The sequence below is a fragment of the Megalobrama amblycephala genome, linkage group LG16 (genome assembly GCF_018812025.1).
Source record: "Megalobrama amblycephala isolate DHTTF-2021 linkage group LG16, ASM1881202v1, whole genome shotgun sequence".
In the NCBI taxonomy this organism is placed as follows: domain Eukaryota; kingdom Metazoa; phylum Chordata; class Actinopteri; order Cypriniformes; family Xenocyprididae; genus Megalobrama; species Megalobrama amblycephala.
Genome location: NC_063059.1, coordinates 18,457,741 through 18,475,145, shown reverse-complemented (window position 1 = coordinate 18,475,145; position 17,405 = coordinate 18,457,741). Strand labels below are relative to the sequence as shown.

Sequence of the window (17,405 nt, the reverse complement as noted above, 5' to 3'; positions counted from 1 at the left end):
ATCGTGTTTTTAGGGTTATTCATGGTCTGTTAAAAGTACCTTGTTGATGCTTGTACAACTTTAAATGTACTTTTAACGTTCGATGATTGAAGGGTGAGTAGAATAAAGAGTCTCGTTCCCTGTTCTCAGGAAACCATGGTTACATACGTAACCTGAGACGTTCCCTTTCGAAAGGGAACTACTCTGCGTTTGAAAACGCATTGGGGAACAATATACCCACACCGCCATGCTTGAGGAGAGTGCCTGCCAAAAAGTATGGCTTAGACAAAGGCCCAAAAGCAGTTCGCGAACTGCTTGGCAACTCCCCCTCGGGTCACACCAGGCTGTCAGTGACAGCATTCCCTTTGGCCAACAGCCCAAGCTGAACTTCAAGAAGGCCTCTACCTCTTTTTTTTTTTTTTTTTAAAATAGGGCCTACCGAAATCGCTAAGGTGTCTGGAACCCACTTTCCGCAGAAAACGTGGTCCCTTTAAGGGAATGTGGCCAAGGAACCAAAGGGAACCTCGGCCAGCCACTTTGAGGGGAACAGGGTCACCCTCAATGCCACCAGGGAGGCCGACCCGGTCTTGTTAGGGAACAGACTTAGTTCAGGCCAACCCTGTCTGAATACAGAGCCTCTAAAAACGCATTCTTAAGGAAGATAGTAGGTAAGAGTGACTGCAGAAAGGCAGGAACCAGCTCAGACCCACGTGTAGAGACGGGCATCCTGGAGAGCAGAACTCAGCTGAGTGCTATGAACCCTCATATCGAGGGGAGATAATCCGCTCAATCTAGGATCTACCCAGTGCTTAATTAAACAAACCAGCCTGGGGCTGATTCTTAGGATGGGGCCTGATTAAGGCCTACCACCATAATCAACTTAGCTAAGCACTATTACAAACCCAACCCCAAAGGGGAAGCGCAGAGCTCACCTAACAGGTAGACTATGCCAAGGGCATACACTCATGGAGGCCAAAGAGGGGCCTACAACATGATAATAGTATATGTGAAAACAGAAGTAGATTCAGAAGATGGTCTGTTTTTTATAAGAGCCATCCTGAACGTCTGTCCTAGCCTGAGGCAGACAGACAACTTCCATGGTAGCAATAAGAAGCTGCACAGTGCCCTTACGACAATCCACCCAACTGAATCCAACGAGCAGTGTACTCAGTAAAAGCACCTTTTACTCTTTAAAGCAAGAGGAGTACAATGTACGCCAACACGTATTAAGGAAGGCCTGGATGGGCCTATAACCTCAACAGACACGTGGCATCAGCTCGTGGCAGTGTTTAGGCCCCAAGCATGGTAAACAATGCGCTAAGAGGGGGTTGGATCTACCACTTGGGCCCCTGGCCAGCGAAAGTGTATAGAAATAATTCTCAAAGAGAAATACACCCAAACAAACTCCAGTGTGTCAAAAAGGTGGCCCGCAGGCCTATCAACCTCTAGGAGACACAGCGTAAGTCTCGCTGGCCGTTTCTAGGAGCACAAAGATCCACCCTAGGCTCTAGGTGGCTCTTAGCTCAACTAGAGTAAAGTAAGACTCAGGGAGGCAGATGTAGGTTAAACCGAACCTCAGTAAGGTTTCACTACCATACTCCACCTGAGAACCAGACCACCAGAAAGCCATGTATTAAAACTTCCTCAGAAGAAATACATAGAACGCTGCCACCCAACGTGAACAGGCCTGATTAGGGCCTATCCGTCAGGGTGGGGCATGGCCTTTTGAGGTGGTTCACCTTACCTGACACAATCCAACGAGCAGTGTACTCAGTAAAAGCACCTTTTACTCTTTAAAGCAAGAGGAGTACAGTGTACGCCAACAATAAATAAATGGACAATGGATAAAACCAAACCTCAGTAAGATTTCACTACTGTATCTATCAACCTGAGGGGCCAGCCACTCAAAATACTGAATACTGAACTCCACATGTTACACCGGAGGCCGAGGTAGGCCTACCTTAGTACACATGCGGCATCAGCAAGTGGCTATCCTAACAATACCACCCAAAGGCCATGTATTAGAAATTTCCAAAGAGGGAATACATGAAACGCTGCCAAACATCGAAAACAGGCCTGTTTAGGGCCTATCTGTTGACGATGGGGCGTGGCCAATGGTGGCATGGTTTCCCAGGCATCCTGCCATCAAGTCGACTAAGAAAAGAGGCCTTGAGGGTCCTACCATTCCAGCAACAAGTGGCGTTCAGCCTGTTTGCCAATTAAAACCACCAACCGTGCCAACGTGTGGACTAAAAAGGAGGCCTGAAGGGGCCTGCCGATTCAATGACACGTGGCTGCAGCTTGTGAATTTAAAAGGGGACCAAGCTACAAGGAACCAGCTCTAACCCAATCATAACTATGGGAAGCTAACTGCAACCTGCGCTAGGCTACACATTCCAACAGGCAATGTACCCTAAACATGTGACTAAAGGGAACCAAACAAAGCCAACATGGTCTAAGGGAGGCTATAAGGCTTACTAACTCAAACAGACTCGTGGCAGGGCCTGTGGTAGTGTACATATGTGAGCAAACCATGATCAGTTAAACAGCATTGTAGAAACAACTGCTAACTAGAAGGAGGCTAAATATCATAAAGCCTACAATCCGAGTTATATGCTATATAGCCGCTAACATGATCACCAGGGAGCCTAAATAGATACCAACTTTCCTCAAAAAGTGGTTCTAACTACCCTGAGTATGCAATCCAACAGGTGATGCACTCAGTGACACAAATAAACCTCTTAACTGGGGAATATATAGTCACCATCCTCTCAAATAGAGGCCGCTTTACAGCAAAAAGGGCCTACTATTAAGAGAACAGGTGCTAACCTGTGGCAGCATAAGTAAGCTCACATATAAATGTAGGGCAAAAGCGCCTACATAAGCAAGGGGATAATGGGCATACGGCCTAACAACTCCCTCGGGAGAAGGCCAGAACTAGGAACTATACAACCTAATAAGGGATAGTATACATAAGGTTATGTAAATAACACACCTAACCTAGCTCTAGCCTAGCCGCTAAGCTACGGGCCTTCTTACAGGGCCACAAGCCTAGTGAAGCCTGGGCTTCACCTCCAAATCTCATGGATAAGAGAAAGAAAGTGAAGCTCACAAGCAAACAATGTCAGGCGGTCAATTAAGGCCGACCTAAACATTTACATATTAACTGAAGTGACGAGTGCTATCAACTTCAGTTTGCCCAAAACCCCCTAATTTTCCTGACTACATGCTCAGAAAATTATACAGGAAAATAAGGTCTTATTTTAAACGAATAAAATATAGACCCTCCTGCAGCTAAAAAAACCAAAAAACTCCTAATGCTCCTTTTTACATGAAAGGATGGAATCTAAGGTTCTTTTAAGCCTAAAAGATCCTCTTACTATCAAACAAAAACAGCGGGCTGATAGAAATAATGACTATGGGCCCAGCCATCAGTCTGACCATAAGAAGCATCTGAGCATGATATATGTCTATATATACACATATATAGAAATATACATACAAACATGCATATAAATATATATACACATACACACGCATATATATATATATATATATATACAGGAGGTGGAGGAAGAAGAGGAGAGGGTAGATATAAATCGCCCTATATAGCTGGGGGATCGATTACAAACGCAACAGTGTTCACAATCAATCACCCGTCTCACTCTCGCTTCCTCCTCCTCCCGTCTGTCTGGGTTCAGATACAAATCTGAATGGCTAGGGGTTTTTCCATGCCCTCCCGATCAAAAAACGCGGAGATCATAAAGCAATGGAAAGTATGCAAGCAGACAGAACAGGACCGGAAGACGATGAGATACTGGCTGTCTCTCCTGGCGCTCCTTTATACTTCCGGGTCGCGCCGTATGACGTCATAGGCTGTCGCTGGCCAATAGGAATTGGAGTTATTGGATAGTGCTTTCAGACACCTGGGTCACGTGGCGTTCCCCAATGCGTTTTCGAACGCAGAGTAGAGTTCCCTTTCGAAAGGGAACTCATTGTACCCAGTTTAAAAAACGTATTATTGTGTTCATAGAGTGCTTAACGGAAGTTACACCCATAATTCGAGCAAAGCGACATGGGCTGTAAGAATAAGGTGGATAACTGCATTTACGCACAAAAAAAAACCAAAAAAACAAAAAAAAAACACATTATGATTTGCATTTCTTCTTTTCAGAAAAAAAAAAAAATAAAGCAGCATTTAATAGAAAGGGTAAAAAGATTGCACAGTTGTTCCAAATGACAGCAGTGAGAAAGTTCTGAAATATAATAATATAATGATATTTAATTTGTATTAAAGAAATATTCAAATGAATTGATAAATTTATATTTTTAAAGAAAATTTGTTGTTTGACCATTTTCCAATGTGGTACAGATCAGAGTTTAGATTTTTTTTTTTTTTCCCTCAAATGTCTTTATTAGATCTATTTTGTCAAAAAAAAAAACAATAATAATTGAACATAATACATGTAAAATAATGTAAATATAGTACTTTTTCATAACTTTCGGATTCTAAATTAAAATAAAACGTATTTCTTTCAACCATACAGCTCTATTAAAATAGAGTGCTGTTGTGTCCTGTGTGTTATTATGACATCAATGTGTGCTGGAAACAGATGAACACAATCCCACTGTCAACAGGACAAACAATGACCACAGAGAAACAGGAAACACAAACACAGAGACTCTCACCTGAGCTGTGAGATGTAGGGCAGACACTGGAGGAATCCCCTCACTTCACTCTCTTCATCTGTCCAGTCTATCAGCTCTACTGGTTTCTTCTCCGTTTGGAGTTTCAGCACTTCTAGGAGGATGGAGCTCTTTCTCTCTGAGAGGTTTATGGTCCAGACTGCAGGAGCTGACTGATAAATTGGCTGTAATGCTGGAAGGACAGTCCTGCCTGTTTGAGTCTCATAGTCCTTCACATGTGAACACAGATCCAGCAGGAAATCAGATTTCACATAATTCACAGATGACAGCAATTTCTTCACAGTTTCTTCTATTGTCTCTTTCTGGTTGAGAGCAGCTTGCAGACACAAATCCAGTATAAATGATCTCTTTCTTTTCTCCCATGGTTCAGTGGTTTTATTCTGTGGTTCAACAAATCTAAAGAAAGAGTGAACAAGATTTATTGAGAGATGACAAAGGAGACAAATAAAGATTCTTGAAATTAATCAAACAGTTTGTCAGACAATACTGTAGGTTAAAAGTGATGAACAGATGTTTTTGTAATTATCCTAGTTGTCAGTTTTGCTTTGAGATGCTCTGAAATTTTTTTTCTGGCAAAATATAAAAATTATATGAGCAAGTGTAACCACAATTACATTTTTCAAACAACAAAAAAGAGGGCATAACTGCAAATAAACTGTGAAACATAATGAAACATATAGTAATTTAAATAATTTCCTGAAACCACACATTTTTAATTAACAGATTCAGTTGATGTTAAAGTAAATCTTTGTCGAACAGATGGTCGCTCCACCATTATTGATTCATCACTAAACACTTTGGCTGCATTTACATTGTCAACCAATTCCCCAGATATCTAGAAACCAAAATATAGTCATGTATCAGCTGTCAGTCTCACTGTGTGGAAGAAAACATTATGAACTCAGGCACACAGAACCACTGATCACAAACAGATGTGAAGAGGTGCACCTGCCAGCTCCTGCTGCTAGACACCACAACTCAAGACCAACACGTTTCAGAAGTGGTATTGGCTGAGACTTCTTGGTCTAAATCAGGGATTCCCAAAGTGTGGTGCGCGCACCCCCAGGCGTACGCGAGCTGCCACCAGGGGGTGCGCGAGAGGAAAAATGTAATGGCGGCCTGTTTTTTTAAGTGGGATTTTTCCATACAATAAAAAAAAACATGAACAGTAAACATTTCCTTTGTAATCGCTTTTATTTTAAATAAAAAAACTATAATTTATTCGTTTTTGATAGAAACATAGAAGAAGACAGCTGCTGTCTTCTTCTACGCACTGCTCTTCTTTTATGCACTGCAGGCTAGGCTATATGTGTGCCAACTCGTTTCATTCATAGCCTATTGCTGCAATGTTTCTTTTACACGGCTGAAAATAACCGTGCTTTCTGTTACTGAGCCTGTGTCTGTCACTCGTCCTCTTAAAAGTGGAAGCTTGTGCGTAGCTTTGTTGCATTATATTGAAACTTTGTTGATGTTGTTATAGTCATGCGTGTTCTGGTTATTCGCGCATGATTAAACATGAGTCTTTATATGGCGATAAAACAAAGCTTTGTTGCGGTTTTTTTTTTTTTTTTTTGAAGGGGGATTGGGGGGTGCGACAACCTGGTTGGGACATAGAAGGGGGTGCGCAGGGAAAAAAGTTTGGGAACCGCTGGTCTAAATCATGCATCTCTAGTAACCCAGTTCTATATTATTAGGATCGAATTTTCCCTTTTCTCTGGTGAATCAGCCACAGTATTGTATCCCAAAAGTTGAAATCAAGCTGCCAATTGATTTGTTTTCTACTTCCTCCACATTGTGACATTAGAGAGTGGTAGATATTTTCATCTGACCACCTCTCCAACAACACATCAGCACCTGCTTTACCATATCATTTTGGTAACCTGCCCAGCAGTGGTGAACAATGACGTGACGAGAAAGAGAGAGCAGGTCAGCCAAGACCATAGAGGTACTAATGTTAACAGGGACCTGAAGCAACTGCAAGATTTAAACCAGATTTTACATAGATAATAATAAAAGTAAAATAATGAAAGATCTGCACAGCCTTCTGAAGGACCGCAGCATTAGGAATGAATGGATAGTTTCTTTTTAAACGATATCGGGATTGTGTTGGAAGATTATGTTTGTTTTGACCATTTCACTAAAGAAATGGCTTTGTAATCAGGCACAATTTAATGCAGAGTTTGCAAAGAAACTTTTAATGAAAGATACAGCAATGCCAACTCTACTGGATCTGACAGCAGCACATTGCAAAGCATGAGTAAACAAAAAACAACAAAAAACTCCAGTGGGCAGGAGTGAAGGTATCAAAAAAAAAAAAAAAAAAAGAAAATACATAATGCTTTGCCTGTAAATGACAGTTTTACACTCATGTACAATAGTGGGGGCACTGATATTTTTTCCTTTGAAATGACCTTAGCCCAGTGGTTCTCAACCCGCGGCCCGTCACGAATGTAAATGCGGCCCGCAATATGCCGACCACAACTTAAAAAATAAATAATAGCATTACAATTTATTTTTGTTTTTACATTTAAATTAAAGTGAAATAAACAAATATAAATGAGCTATAATGCTTTATTTGTCATATAAAATCATTTTGGAGAGCATTTACTATTTTCAGACATCAGGCAATGTAATGACGCAATCACTCAGTTAACGAACACTTACAAGCGCGCGCTTTGGAAGAATTCCAACAGTAGCCATTATTTTTTTGTAAATTTAGGGTTTAAAATGATCAAATTTGTTATTAGAGGAGAAAAACTAAATGTGGAACATACAATGAAGGAACACATGCAAACAAGAAGAGTCGCAGCATTAGCATCAAAGGTAAGAAGAATGGAAGAATCAGTTGTTAATGAGCGAGATGGGCAGCCTTCCTGTTTGCTCTGTAGTAAAGTACTAAAGTACAAGCAAAACGTCTCGGGTTACAGATGTAACCCTGGTTCCCTGAGTAGGGAACGAGACGCTGCGTGACAACGCATTGGGAACCTTCTGCGTGATGTCGTCACTGAAGCACTCATGTATCTAACCAATCGCGTAGCGAGACGTCAGAGACGGGTGACGTCACGGACCAGGAAACTATAAAGCACACCCGGATGCAGAGCACGCTAGCTTCTGAATAAGTCTGAAGCAAGCACTCGCAAGTGTGCAGGGGTACGGCAAGAGACGCAGCGTCTCGTTCCCTACTCAGGGAACCAGGGTTACATCTGTAACCCGAGACGTTCCCTTTCGTGGGAACTATCGACGCTGCGTGACAACGCATTGGGAACGCAATCCCAACTGAGCCGTAGCTCAAACACTTGTCAAAGTTATCTTGACAAAACGGAGGACCCCAGAGTGGAGCCAATATCAAGGTTATAATACTTAATAAATGTGTGCTGGTATGACCATCCAGCTGCATCACATATATCACCCATGGAAACTCCTGACATCAAAGCTTTTGATGCCGCCATACCCCTAGTTGAATGGGCGCGAACATTCAAAGGAGAAGGCTGTCCGGCCGCTTCATAGGCAGGTGAGATGGCCTCGACCACCCACTTGCTCATTCTCTGCTTCAATGCTGGGCCGCCTTTTTTAGGGGACCCATAACAGGCAAACAATTGATCTGACTTACGCCACAGGGCAGCTCTGTGGACATAAGCATCCAAAGCCCTTACTGGGCACAGCAGATTAAATTTTTCCTGATCCGCAGATTCAAATGGAGGAGGATAGAAGGCCTGAAGCACAATGGGGCCTGGGACATTGGTAGGGACCTTTGGGACATAACCCGGTCTAGGATACAGGGATGCTTTCACCATTCCTGGAGCAAATTCAAGAAAAGAAGGAGCAACAGAAAGTGCTTGTAAGTCTCCTATCCGCTTCAGAGAAGTGATAGCCAATAAAAGAATCGTTTTAAGAGTGAGGAACGTCTCAGGAACCTCCTCTAGTGGTTCAAAGGGAGCCTCAGCTAACCCCTGTAAGACCACGGCCAAGTCCCAGGCCGGAACCCTTGTGCGCACTGGAGGCCTCAACCTCAGTGTGCCACGGAGGAAGCATGTGACGAGGGGGTCTCGACCTACCGAGATATTCCCCTCAAGAGGAGCATGATATGCTGAAATTGCTGCAATGTAAACCTAGGTAGGTAGATAGGACCTCCGAGATTTTTTCCCTGGAGGGATTTTAGCACACAGCTAATAGAAGAAAGGACAGGGTCCGTATTATTGTTTCTACACCAGGTAGAAAACAACAACTTCCTCGTGGCGGCAGCATGGGTCCCTGGGACAGGAATCAAGGCTTTTTCCACATGACCCGAGCACGAAGGCATCGCCGCGTGACTTCGATCATGCGAAAAGGATTTCCCCTCAGGGAAAACCCCTTGGTCCTGTGCCACCACTGTAAGGGTCTCATGTGCAGAAGGCCAATAGTAATCACGTTGGACGCAGCTGCCATCAGACCCAACAGTCTCTGAAACTGTTTTACAGTGAGAGTGGTTCGAAGGGAGCCTCAGCTAACCCTTGTAATACCACCGCCAGGTCCCAGGCTGGCCTCAACCTCAGTGTGCCATGGAGGAAGCGAGTAACGAGGGGGTCTCGACCCACCGAGAAGCCACCCTCAAGAGAAGCATGAAAGGCTGAGATAGCCGCGACATAAACCTTCAAGGTTGAAGGCGATAGGCCCTCCGAGAATTTTTCTTGGAGAAATCTTAGCACAAAGCTGACAGGAGGGTGGACAGGGTCCATATTATTCTGTCTGCACCAAGCAGAAAATAAATTCCATTTATAGGAATAAAGCTTCCTCGTGGCGGGAGCTCTGGAGTTAAGGATGGTCTCCACAACCTCAGTTGGAAGACCAGCATCTATGAGCCTGGCCCCCTCAGAGGCTAGGCCCATAGCTTCCACAGTTCTGGGCGGGGATGTATTATCGAGCCGCCCGCTTGCGACAGGAGGTCCTGTCTAAGGGGAAGCTCCATTGGGGAGCCGTCTAGTAAGGACACTAGGTCCGAGAACCATATTCTGGTTGGCCAGAAGGGGGCTACCAGTATTAGGCTGACCCCTTCCCGGTATACTTTCTCCAGAACTCCCGGGAGCAAGGCGATCGGGGGAAATGCGTACAGACGTAGCCTCGGCCACGTCTGTACCATAGCATCCAGACCCAGAGGTGCTGGATGTGTTAGGGAGTACCAGAGTGGTCACTGGGTTGACTCTCCCAAAGCAAATAGGTCGACTTCCGCTCGACCGAAATTTTTCCATAGGAGATCCACCACTTCTGGGTGGAGTCTCCACTCCCCGGGCCTCGGCCCCTGCCTCGACAGGGCGTCTGCTCCCTTTATACCCCGGGATGTAAGCTGCCTTCAGAGAGAGCAGCTTCCCTATGGACCATAGGAGGATCCGACGGGCCAAGTAGTAAAGTTGGCGAGACCGCAGACCCCCCTGATGGTTTATATCTGAGACCACCGTGTGTTGTCCGTGCGGACCAACACGTGATGGCCTCTCAGGTCTGGGAGAAAGTGTTTTAATGCTAGAAACACCGCCATCATCTCCAGCCGATTTATGTGCCAGGAGAGTTGATGGACCTCCCATAGAGCCTGAGCTGAGCGACCACTCGTGATCGCCCCCCAGCCCGTGAGGGAAGCATCTGTCGTAAGCATTACACGACGACCAGAAGTCCCCAGCACGGGTCCCTGGGACAGGAACCAGGGATCTTTCCACATGGCCAGAGCACGAAGGCATTGCCGTGCAACTTTGATCATGCGAAAAGGATTTCCCCTCGGAGAAAATCCCCTGGTCCTGAGCCACCACTGTAAGAGTCTCATGTGCAGAAGGCCAAAAGGTATGACGTTGGACGCAGCTGCCATCAGACCCAACAGTTTCTGGAACTGTTTTACAGTGAGTGACTGGCCTAACTTCACCCCTTTCACGGCTGCGAGAATGGAACTCACACGAGCAGGAGACAAATGTGCCTGCATCGAGGTGGAGTCCCAAACTACACCTAGATAAGTGGTAGTCTGAGCCGGAACTAGCACACTCTTTTTGGCATTGAGCCTCAGCCCAAGCCTCTTCATATGGGACAGAACAGCAACTCGATGCTGAACTGCTAGTTGCTCTGATTGAGCTAGAATCACTTTCTATGTAATTCAGTACGCGGATGCCCTGGAGTCTCAGTGGAGCCAGCACTGCATCCACGCACTTCGTGAATGTGCGGGGTGATAATAACAGGCCGAAAGGAAGAACCCTGTATTGGTAAGCTTTGCCCCCGAAAGCAAACCTGAGGAACTTCCTGTGAGAAGGATGGATAGACACCTGAAAGTACACCTCTCTCAGGTCTATCGCCACAAACCAGTCCTCGGACCTGATCTGTGGGATAATCTGTTTAAGTGTAAGCATCTTGAATTTGAGCTTTCATATTGAGCGATTTAACACATGTAAATCTATGACAGGACACATCCTTCTTTGGAACAATGAAATAGCGGCTGTAGAAGCCTGACAGCTTGCTGGGAGGAGGAACCCTTTCTATAGCTCCTTTTCGCAAGAGTGTCATAACCTCTTGTTCCATAACCAGAGACTGCTCGGGGGTCACCACTATGGGAAAAACCCCATTGAATCTGGGCGGGAAAGACCCCATTGAATCTGGGCAGGCGAGGCCCTGTAACCCTTTTCTATGATGAGCAGCACCCATTTTGATATATTCGGTAGAAGTTTCCATTCTGACATAAAATCTACTAAGGGAACCAGTCTCTCGAGACTGGCCTCTGGTGTTTTTGAGCACTTGAGTCGACGTTCTGGAGCGGCGCACCGGCAGAAAACAGACGAATCAAGTCATGACCGGCTCTCCTCGGAGGGTCGGTGGAGACCGCTGCGCCCTGACGCACACTGGGTGGCAGAGTTAGCATAACGGCCTCCTGAGGGCACCAAAGGGGGACGGGTGTCAGATATTCTAACACAGGACCCCCTCCGGAGGGGGCTGCCCTCATGGATCCTGGCCCACAGATGTCAGGACCTCTTTGAAGCCTTCTTGGTGATAATAACAGTCCGCAGATCTGTCTTACTTCACAAAGACTTCAGCTGTGTCACCTGTCCCGGTCCCCAAGCTTTCTGCGGGGGAGCAAGGGTGGTGACACCCTTTTCCTTTAAATTCCTCAGAATTTAATGTATTCAATATTTCATTTAATCCTTAAATTAAATGCAGCCCAAAACAGTCAAAAATGACAGGCTGAATATATTAGAATACAAAGAGAATTATAGCTCGTAATAGTTTGCAAGGTATTATAGGGAAAGAGAGAAAGGGAAACTCCCGTCTGCTCAGTTCCCTCCAGATATATATAAACACATTATATACAATATATACTACGTGCACGCAATCTATGCGCAGCCTCGGCAAACGCAAGATCCGAGCGAGCCGTATATTTTTTGTTGCACACTTAATCTACGCGCTGCCTCGGCAAACGCGAGATTCGAGCTATATATTCCTTATTGCAGGCTTAATCCACGCGCTGCCTCGGCAAACGCGAGATCTAAGCCTTGTGTTAGACTTTTATTCCCTCGAGAATAAAGCCAACAGGAATGGAGATAAAAACTCCCGCTAGTGCATTTCTTTCTTTACACTCCGGGACATTTTTATGAATGAACCGTCAGCTGCTTTGTTTTCGAACTGACGTGCATGCTCCACTCCCTAACACGATATGTGTGAGGTGGCGAGTCCTCAGATCGATATCACAATATCCACCTCCTCAGAGCTGGGCATGTGAAATACCGGTGCCTCAACCCAGGGAAGAAACCGCAGAGCGTGCTTCCACCTGGGAGACGGCACTGAATCTGGCAGGTAAGGGCAGAGAAAGGGCAGCGCCCGTCTCTAACCCCTCTGTCAGATCCATTTGTGAACCCCACGAATGGCTTCTTTTTCGCGATCCGCGGGGAACACTGGAACACAGTATTCTGAGAGCGAGTTTCTTTTTTATAGTGCACACAGACGGCTCCCTCGAGAGCTGCCCGGGCTTACTCAACTCCCATTCAACTGCTGTTTCTCGCCATAATACGTGTCTTTTTTATAAATATATATATATGGATTGGTGTGAGATACTCTTGTCCTCAGACAAAGATATCGTGACTTGTTTATATGAAATAAGACAAACAACACCAAATAAGACACACGATAACATAGAGTGCTTGCTGAAGACACAGAAGCTAGCGTGCTCTGCATCCGGGTGTGCTTTATAGTTTCCTGGTCCGTGACGTCACCCGTCTCTGACGTCTCGCTACGCGATTGGTTAGATACATGAGTGCTTCAGTGACGACATCACGCAGAAGGTTCCCAATGCGTTGTCACGCAGCGTCGATAGTTCCCACGAAAGGGAACCTATAGTTTCAAAAGACTGAACTGTGAATTCGATGTGTTTGTTTGATGTACTTAATAAAAATAACCGCATCAGCGCACCCGTGGGTGGAATGAGCCCAACTCTGCGCGCGCTCGCTGATCCGATGCTGCGCGAGGGATTGGGACATGACAGAATGCTTGATATCGTCAGAGAGACGAAGTCATACAGAATTCATGCAGAATTAAATAGAAAATTAAAGTGATTGTATACAGTTTGTGCATGTTTATTGAGCATTACTGTCTGTTTTTTATTGTAAAGCTAATGTCAGTAAGTTAGTTTTTATTTGTTATTTATTGTGTGCAACATCTAGGTATAATAGCATTATCTGCTAATACCATAACATTACATCTGATTGGTTTGCATTGGTGACGTCATATGTAAATTATATGCGGCCCGTGAGACTTGCACTTGGACCATTGTGCGGCCCACTGGGAAAAAAGGTTGAGAACCACTGCCTTAGCCAATCATCACAGTGGCCGTTTACTGACAAGTCTTAAAGGAGATGTAGCACTTAAACTTAAAAAGTGTTTGTGACAAACAGTCAAATGAGGGTTGAAAATAATATTTTTGAATTTATGACTGTATTTCAAATTGAGTGAAAATATTAAAATAATTACAAACATCATGCCAAGACCCCTTAAATCTATGTTCAAGTGCACAGACATGAAAAAAAATTGGTTTGTTTAATTACTTTCCTGCTCTTAGTGTGTTTTGGCTCAATATTAATGTAAATGCAATCAGTTTCATTTCAAGTAAAGGTAAACAGTAAGGAAAAAATGGATAGGTATCTATGGATAGGATAAAAATGGATAGGAACGGATCTGTCTTACAGTATAAATGTAGCCAAAATCTTCAGTTACATTAAAACAACAGAAATTAAGCTTATCACTAATGGATCTGACATAAATGTATTTCAAATTAATCTAAATTAACAACATTATGTATTAATGCATATACACTACCATTCAAAAGTTTGGGATCGGTAAGATTTTCGGTAAGTTTCGTCTGCTCACCAAGGCTGCATGGTAACACTTTAGAATAATGGCCTGCCATTAATAAGTAACTATGCAGGAAGCAATGCAGGACTAATGAGTAGTACTACATTAACACTTCAGATACTACTATTAACTAATATAGAAACAAGCTTAACTAATCAGTAAGTAATATCAAATTTAGTACTAAGATAGTTCCTTATTAGCTAATCAATAATTAGAGAATGACATTGGCATCATTAAGGACTAATAGGTAACTATGACAAATTATAAAGAATTACTAATTAATTACTAATCACAACATTAAAGTGTCTGATGTTTTTCACTTTAAAATAATGGTCCTGATCAGTAGTAGTTCCTGCATAGTGACTAGGTAACACATGAGTAATTAATGATGCATTTTATGAATGTATTCAGAGCAGGGCCGGATTATCCATAGATGGGACTGGGTGAGTGCCCTGGCCTCACTGAGCCATCGTATTTTATTAAAAATATCTTAGTTTGTGTTCCGAAGATGAATGAAGGTCTTACGGGTGTGGAACGACATGAGGGTGAGTAATAAATGACATTATTTTCATTTTTGGGTGAACTAACCCTTTAAAAATACAGCAAAAACAGCAATATTGTGAAATATTATTACAATTTAAAAGAACTGTTTTCTATTTGAAAATATTTTAAAATGTAATTTATTCTTGTGTTGTCAAAGCTGAATTTTCAGTATCATTAGTCCAGTCTTCAGTGTCACATGATCCTTCAGAAATCATTCTAATATGATGATTTGCAGCTCAAGAAACATTTATTGTGTACAATTGTACAAAATATTTGTGTATAATATTTTTTTCTTTGATGAACAGAGTTCAAAAGAACAGCGTTTATTTGAAATATAATCTTTTGTAACATTATAAATGTCTTTACTGTCACTTTTGATCGATTTAATGCATCCTTGCTGAATAAAAGTATTCATTTCTTTAAAAAAATGCATTTCTTTTAAAAAAAATAAATAAATAAAAATTCTTACTGACCCCAAACTTTTGAACGGTAGTGTATAATGTTGCAAAAGCTTTGTATTTCAGATAAATGCTGTTCTTTTGAACTTTCTATTCATCAAAGGAATCCTGATAAAAACAAAAAAGTACAGAAAAAATGTTTTCAACATTGATAATAATAAGAAATGTTTCTTGAGCAGCAAATCAGCATATTACAATGATTTCTGAAGGATAATATGTCAATGAAGACTGGAGTAATGACGCTGAAAATTCAGCTTTGCCATCACAGGAATAAATTACTTTGTACAATATATGTAAATAGAAAACAGTTATATTAAATTGTAATAATATTTCACAATATTACTGTTTTACTGTATTTTTAATTAAATAAATGCAGCCTTGGTGAGCAGAAGAAATTTCTTTTAAAACCATTAAAAATCTTACCGATCCCAAACTTTTGAATGGTAGTGTAAATGACAACATTAAAATAAATTGAAACTATAAGTGTAATTTCACCACCAAACTCTGACCTGAGCTGTGAGATGTAGGGCAGACACTGGAGGAATCCCCTCACTTCACTCTCTTCATCTGTACAGTCTATCAGCTCTACTGGTTTCTTCTCTGTTTGAAGTTTCAGCACTTCTAGGAGGATGGAGCTCTTTCTCTCTGAGAGCTTTATGATCCAGACTGCAGGAGCTGAATGATAAATTGGCTGTAATGCTGGAAGGATATCCCTACCTGTTTGAGCTGCATAGACTTTCATATGTGAGTACAGATCGAGCAGGAAATCACAATTTCCGCAGGATATGTAAGAGTATAATGTATCCATAGATGTCTCTGTGATTTCTTTCTTTAAAAAAGGTACTTGTAGACACATATCAAGTACTAGTAATCTCAATCTCCAGTCAGTCACTTTCAAGTATTCATTCTGTGAGGGAGGTAACCTATAAAACAGTGAAAGATTTTGTTACACGTAAGAACCAGGATGAATATGTTAAAAATGGACCTGTAACACCAGCATGAATAATGTGCTATATATTACAAGAATAATGTGCTATAACAGAATGATGGTAATAAGTTGAACTTGAAAATTGATATGTGCTGGATTGAAAAAACAAAACAAAACAACAACATCTGAACTCTCACCTGAGCTGTGAGATGTAGGGCAGACACTGGAGGAATCCCCTCACTTCACTCTCTTCATCTGTCCAGTCTCTCAGCTCTACTGGTTTCTTCTCTGTTTGGAGTTTCAGCACTTCTAGGAGGATGGAGCTCTTTCTCTCTGAGAGCTTTATGGTCCAGACTGCAGGAGCTGACTGATAAACTGACTGTAATGCTGGAAGGACACTCCTGTCTGTTTGAGTCTCATAGTCCTTCACATGTGAACACAGATCCAGCAGGAAATCACATCTCTCATAATTCACAGATAACAGCAGTTTCTTTACAGTTTCTTCTATTGTCTCTTTCTGGTGGAGAGCAGCTTGAAGACACAAATCCAGTATGAATAATTTCTTTCTTTCCTCCCATGATTCAGATGAATTATTCTGTGGTTCAACAAATCTAAAGAAAGAGTGAACAAGATTCTGTTAGAGATGACAAAGTAAGTGTTAATATAAAAATGATCAACTGACACTGATCTACTGCTTATCAAATATAATCTGATACAATATGAGATCAGCAGGAGAACGAGTATTTCATCCTCTGATGCTTGTGGTCAGAATCAGCATGTTTTTCATTATTTTTATTTTTACATTATCTCTTACAGTTTAAATTATGCAAGGTGTAGTAGTAAATATAGTAAATATATAAAATCAACACCTCTGATGTCATTTGTTCAGCTCGAAGTTCGCACTGTATGAAGTACGTTTACAAAGTATATTTGACAATTAAAGCCTAAATTACAAATTGTCAGCAACACTTGTGCAAAGAGTGATTTTTTTTTTTTTGTTGTTGTAAGACTACGATTCTGAAATTTATGATCATCATTGTTTACAGATACAAATTTGCTTTGTAAGAATATGACTCCAAAATACATTTGCTTTAGTTAACAGGCACAATGTGGACTTTTACTGCAGCTTAATTACAACCACAAACACTATTATATATACACTATATATAGGATTATAGAGTAACTTAAAGTACAAAATGACAGTCAAAATAATCTGACATTCAAAATAATCAGACATTAATAAACAAGTGTAAGATAATTTGTTCCCAAAAAGTGTGCATGTGTGCACCTGATATTCATCGGTCTGGAGAAAGTACAGGTGTTTGAATTGGTGATTGGTGATGGCAGAGTGGCCAACACAATCTCACAGAAATTCATATGTATTTTACGAGGTGGCTAATTCGTACAATCTCACTTGCACGTTTTTGTACTATTTGTCTAGATCT

The 17,405-nt window shown here is 42.2% G+C and overlaps 1 protein-coding gene across 10 annotated transcripts in view; it reads right to left on the bottom strand.

The window, feature by feature from the left end:
- Nucleotides 1–17,405, bottom strand: part of LOC125249746 — an 81,630-nt gene that overhangs the window by 42,858 nt on the left and 21,367 nt on the right. For 9 of the 10 annotated variants that reach the window (XM_048162109.1, XM_048162117.1, XM_048162111.1 and 6 more), the window contains 3 exons: nt 16,158–16,571; nt 15,542–15,955; nt 4,669–5,082 (listed from right to left, as the gene is read on the bottom strand). In XM_048162109.1, the coding sequence (XP_048018066.1) occupies nt 4,669–5,082; nt 15,542–15,955; nt 16,158–16,571 (1,242 nt within the window). The remainder of the gene's footprint in view (nt 1–4,668; nt 5,083–15,541; nt 15,956–16,157; nt 16,572–17,405) is intronic. The other variant, XM_048162115.1, reaches the window with a different exon arrangement.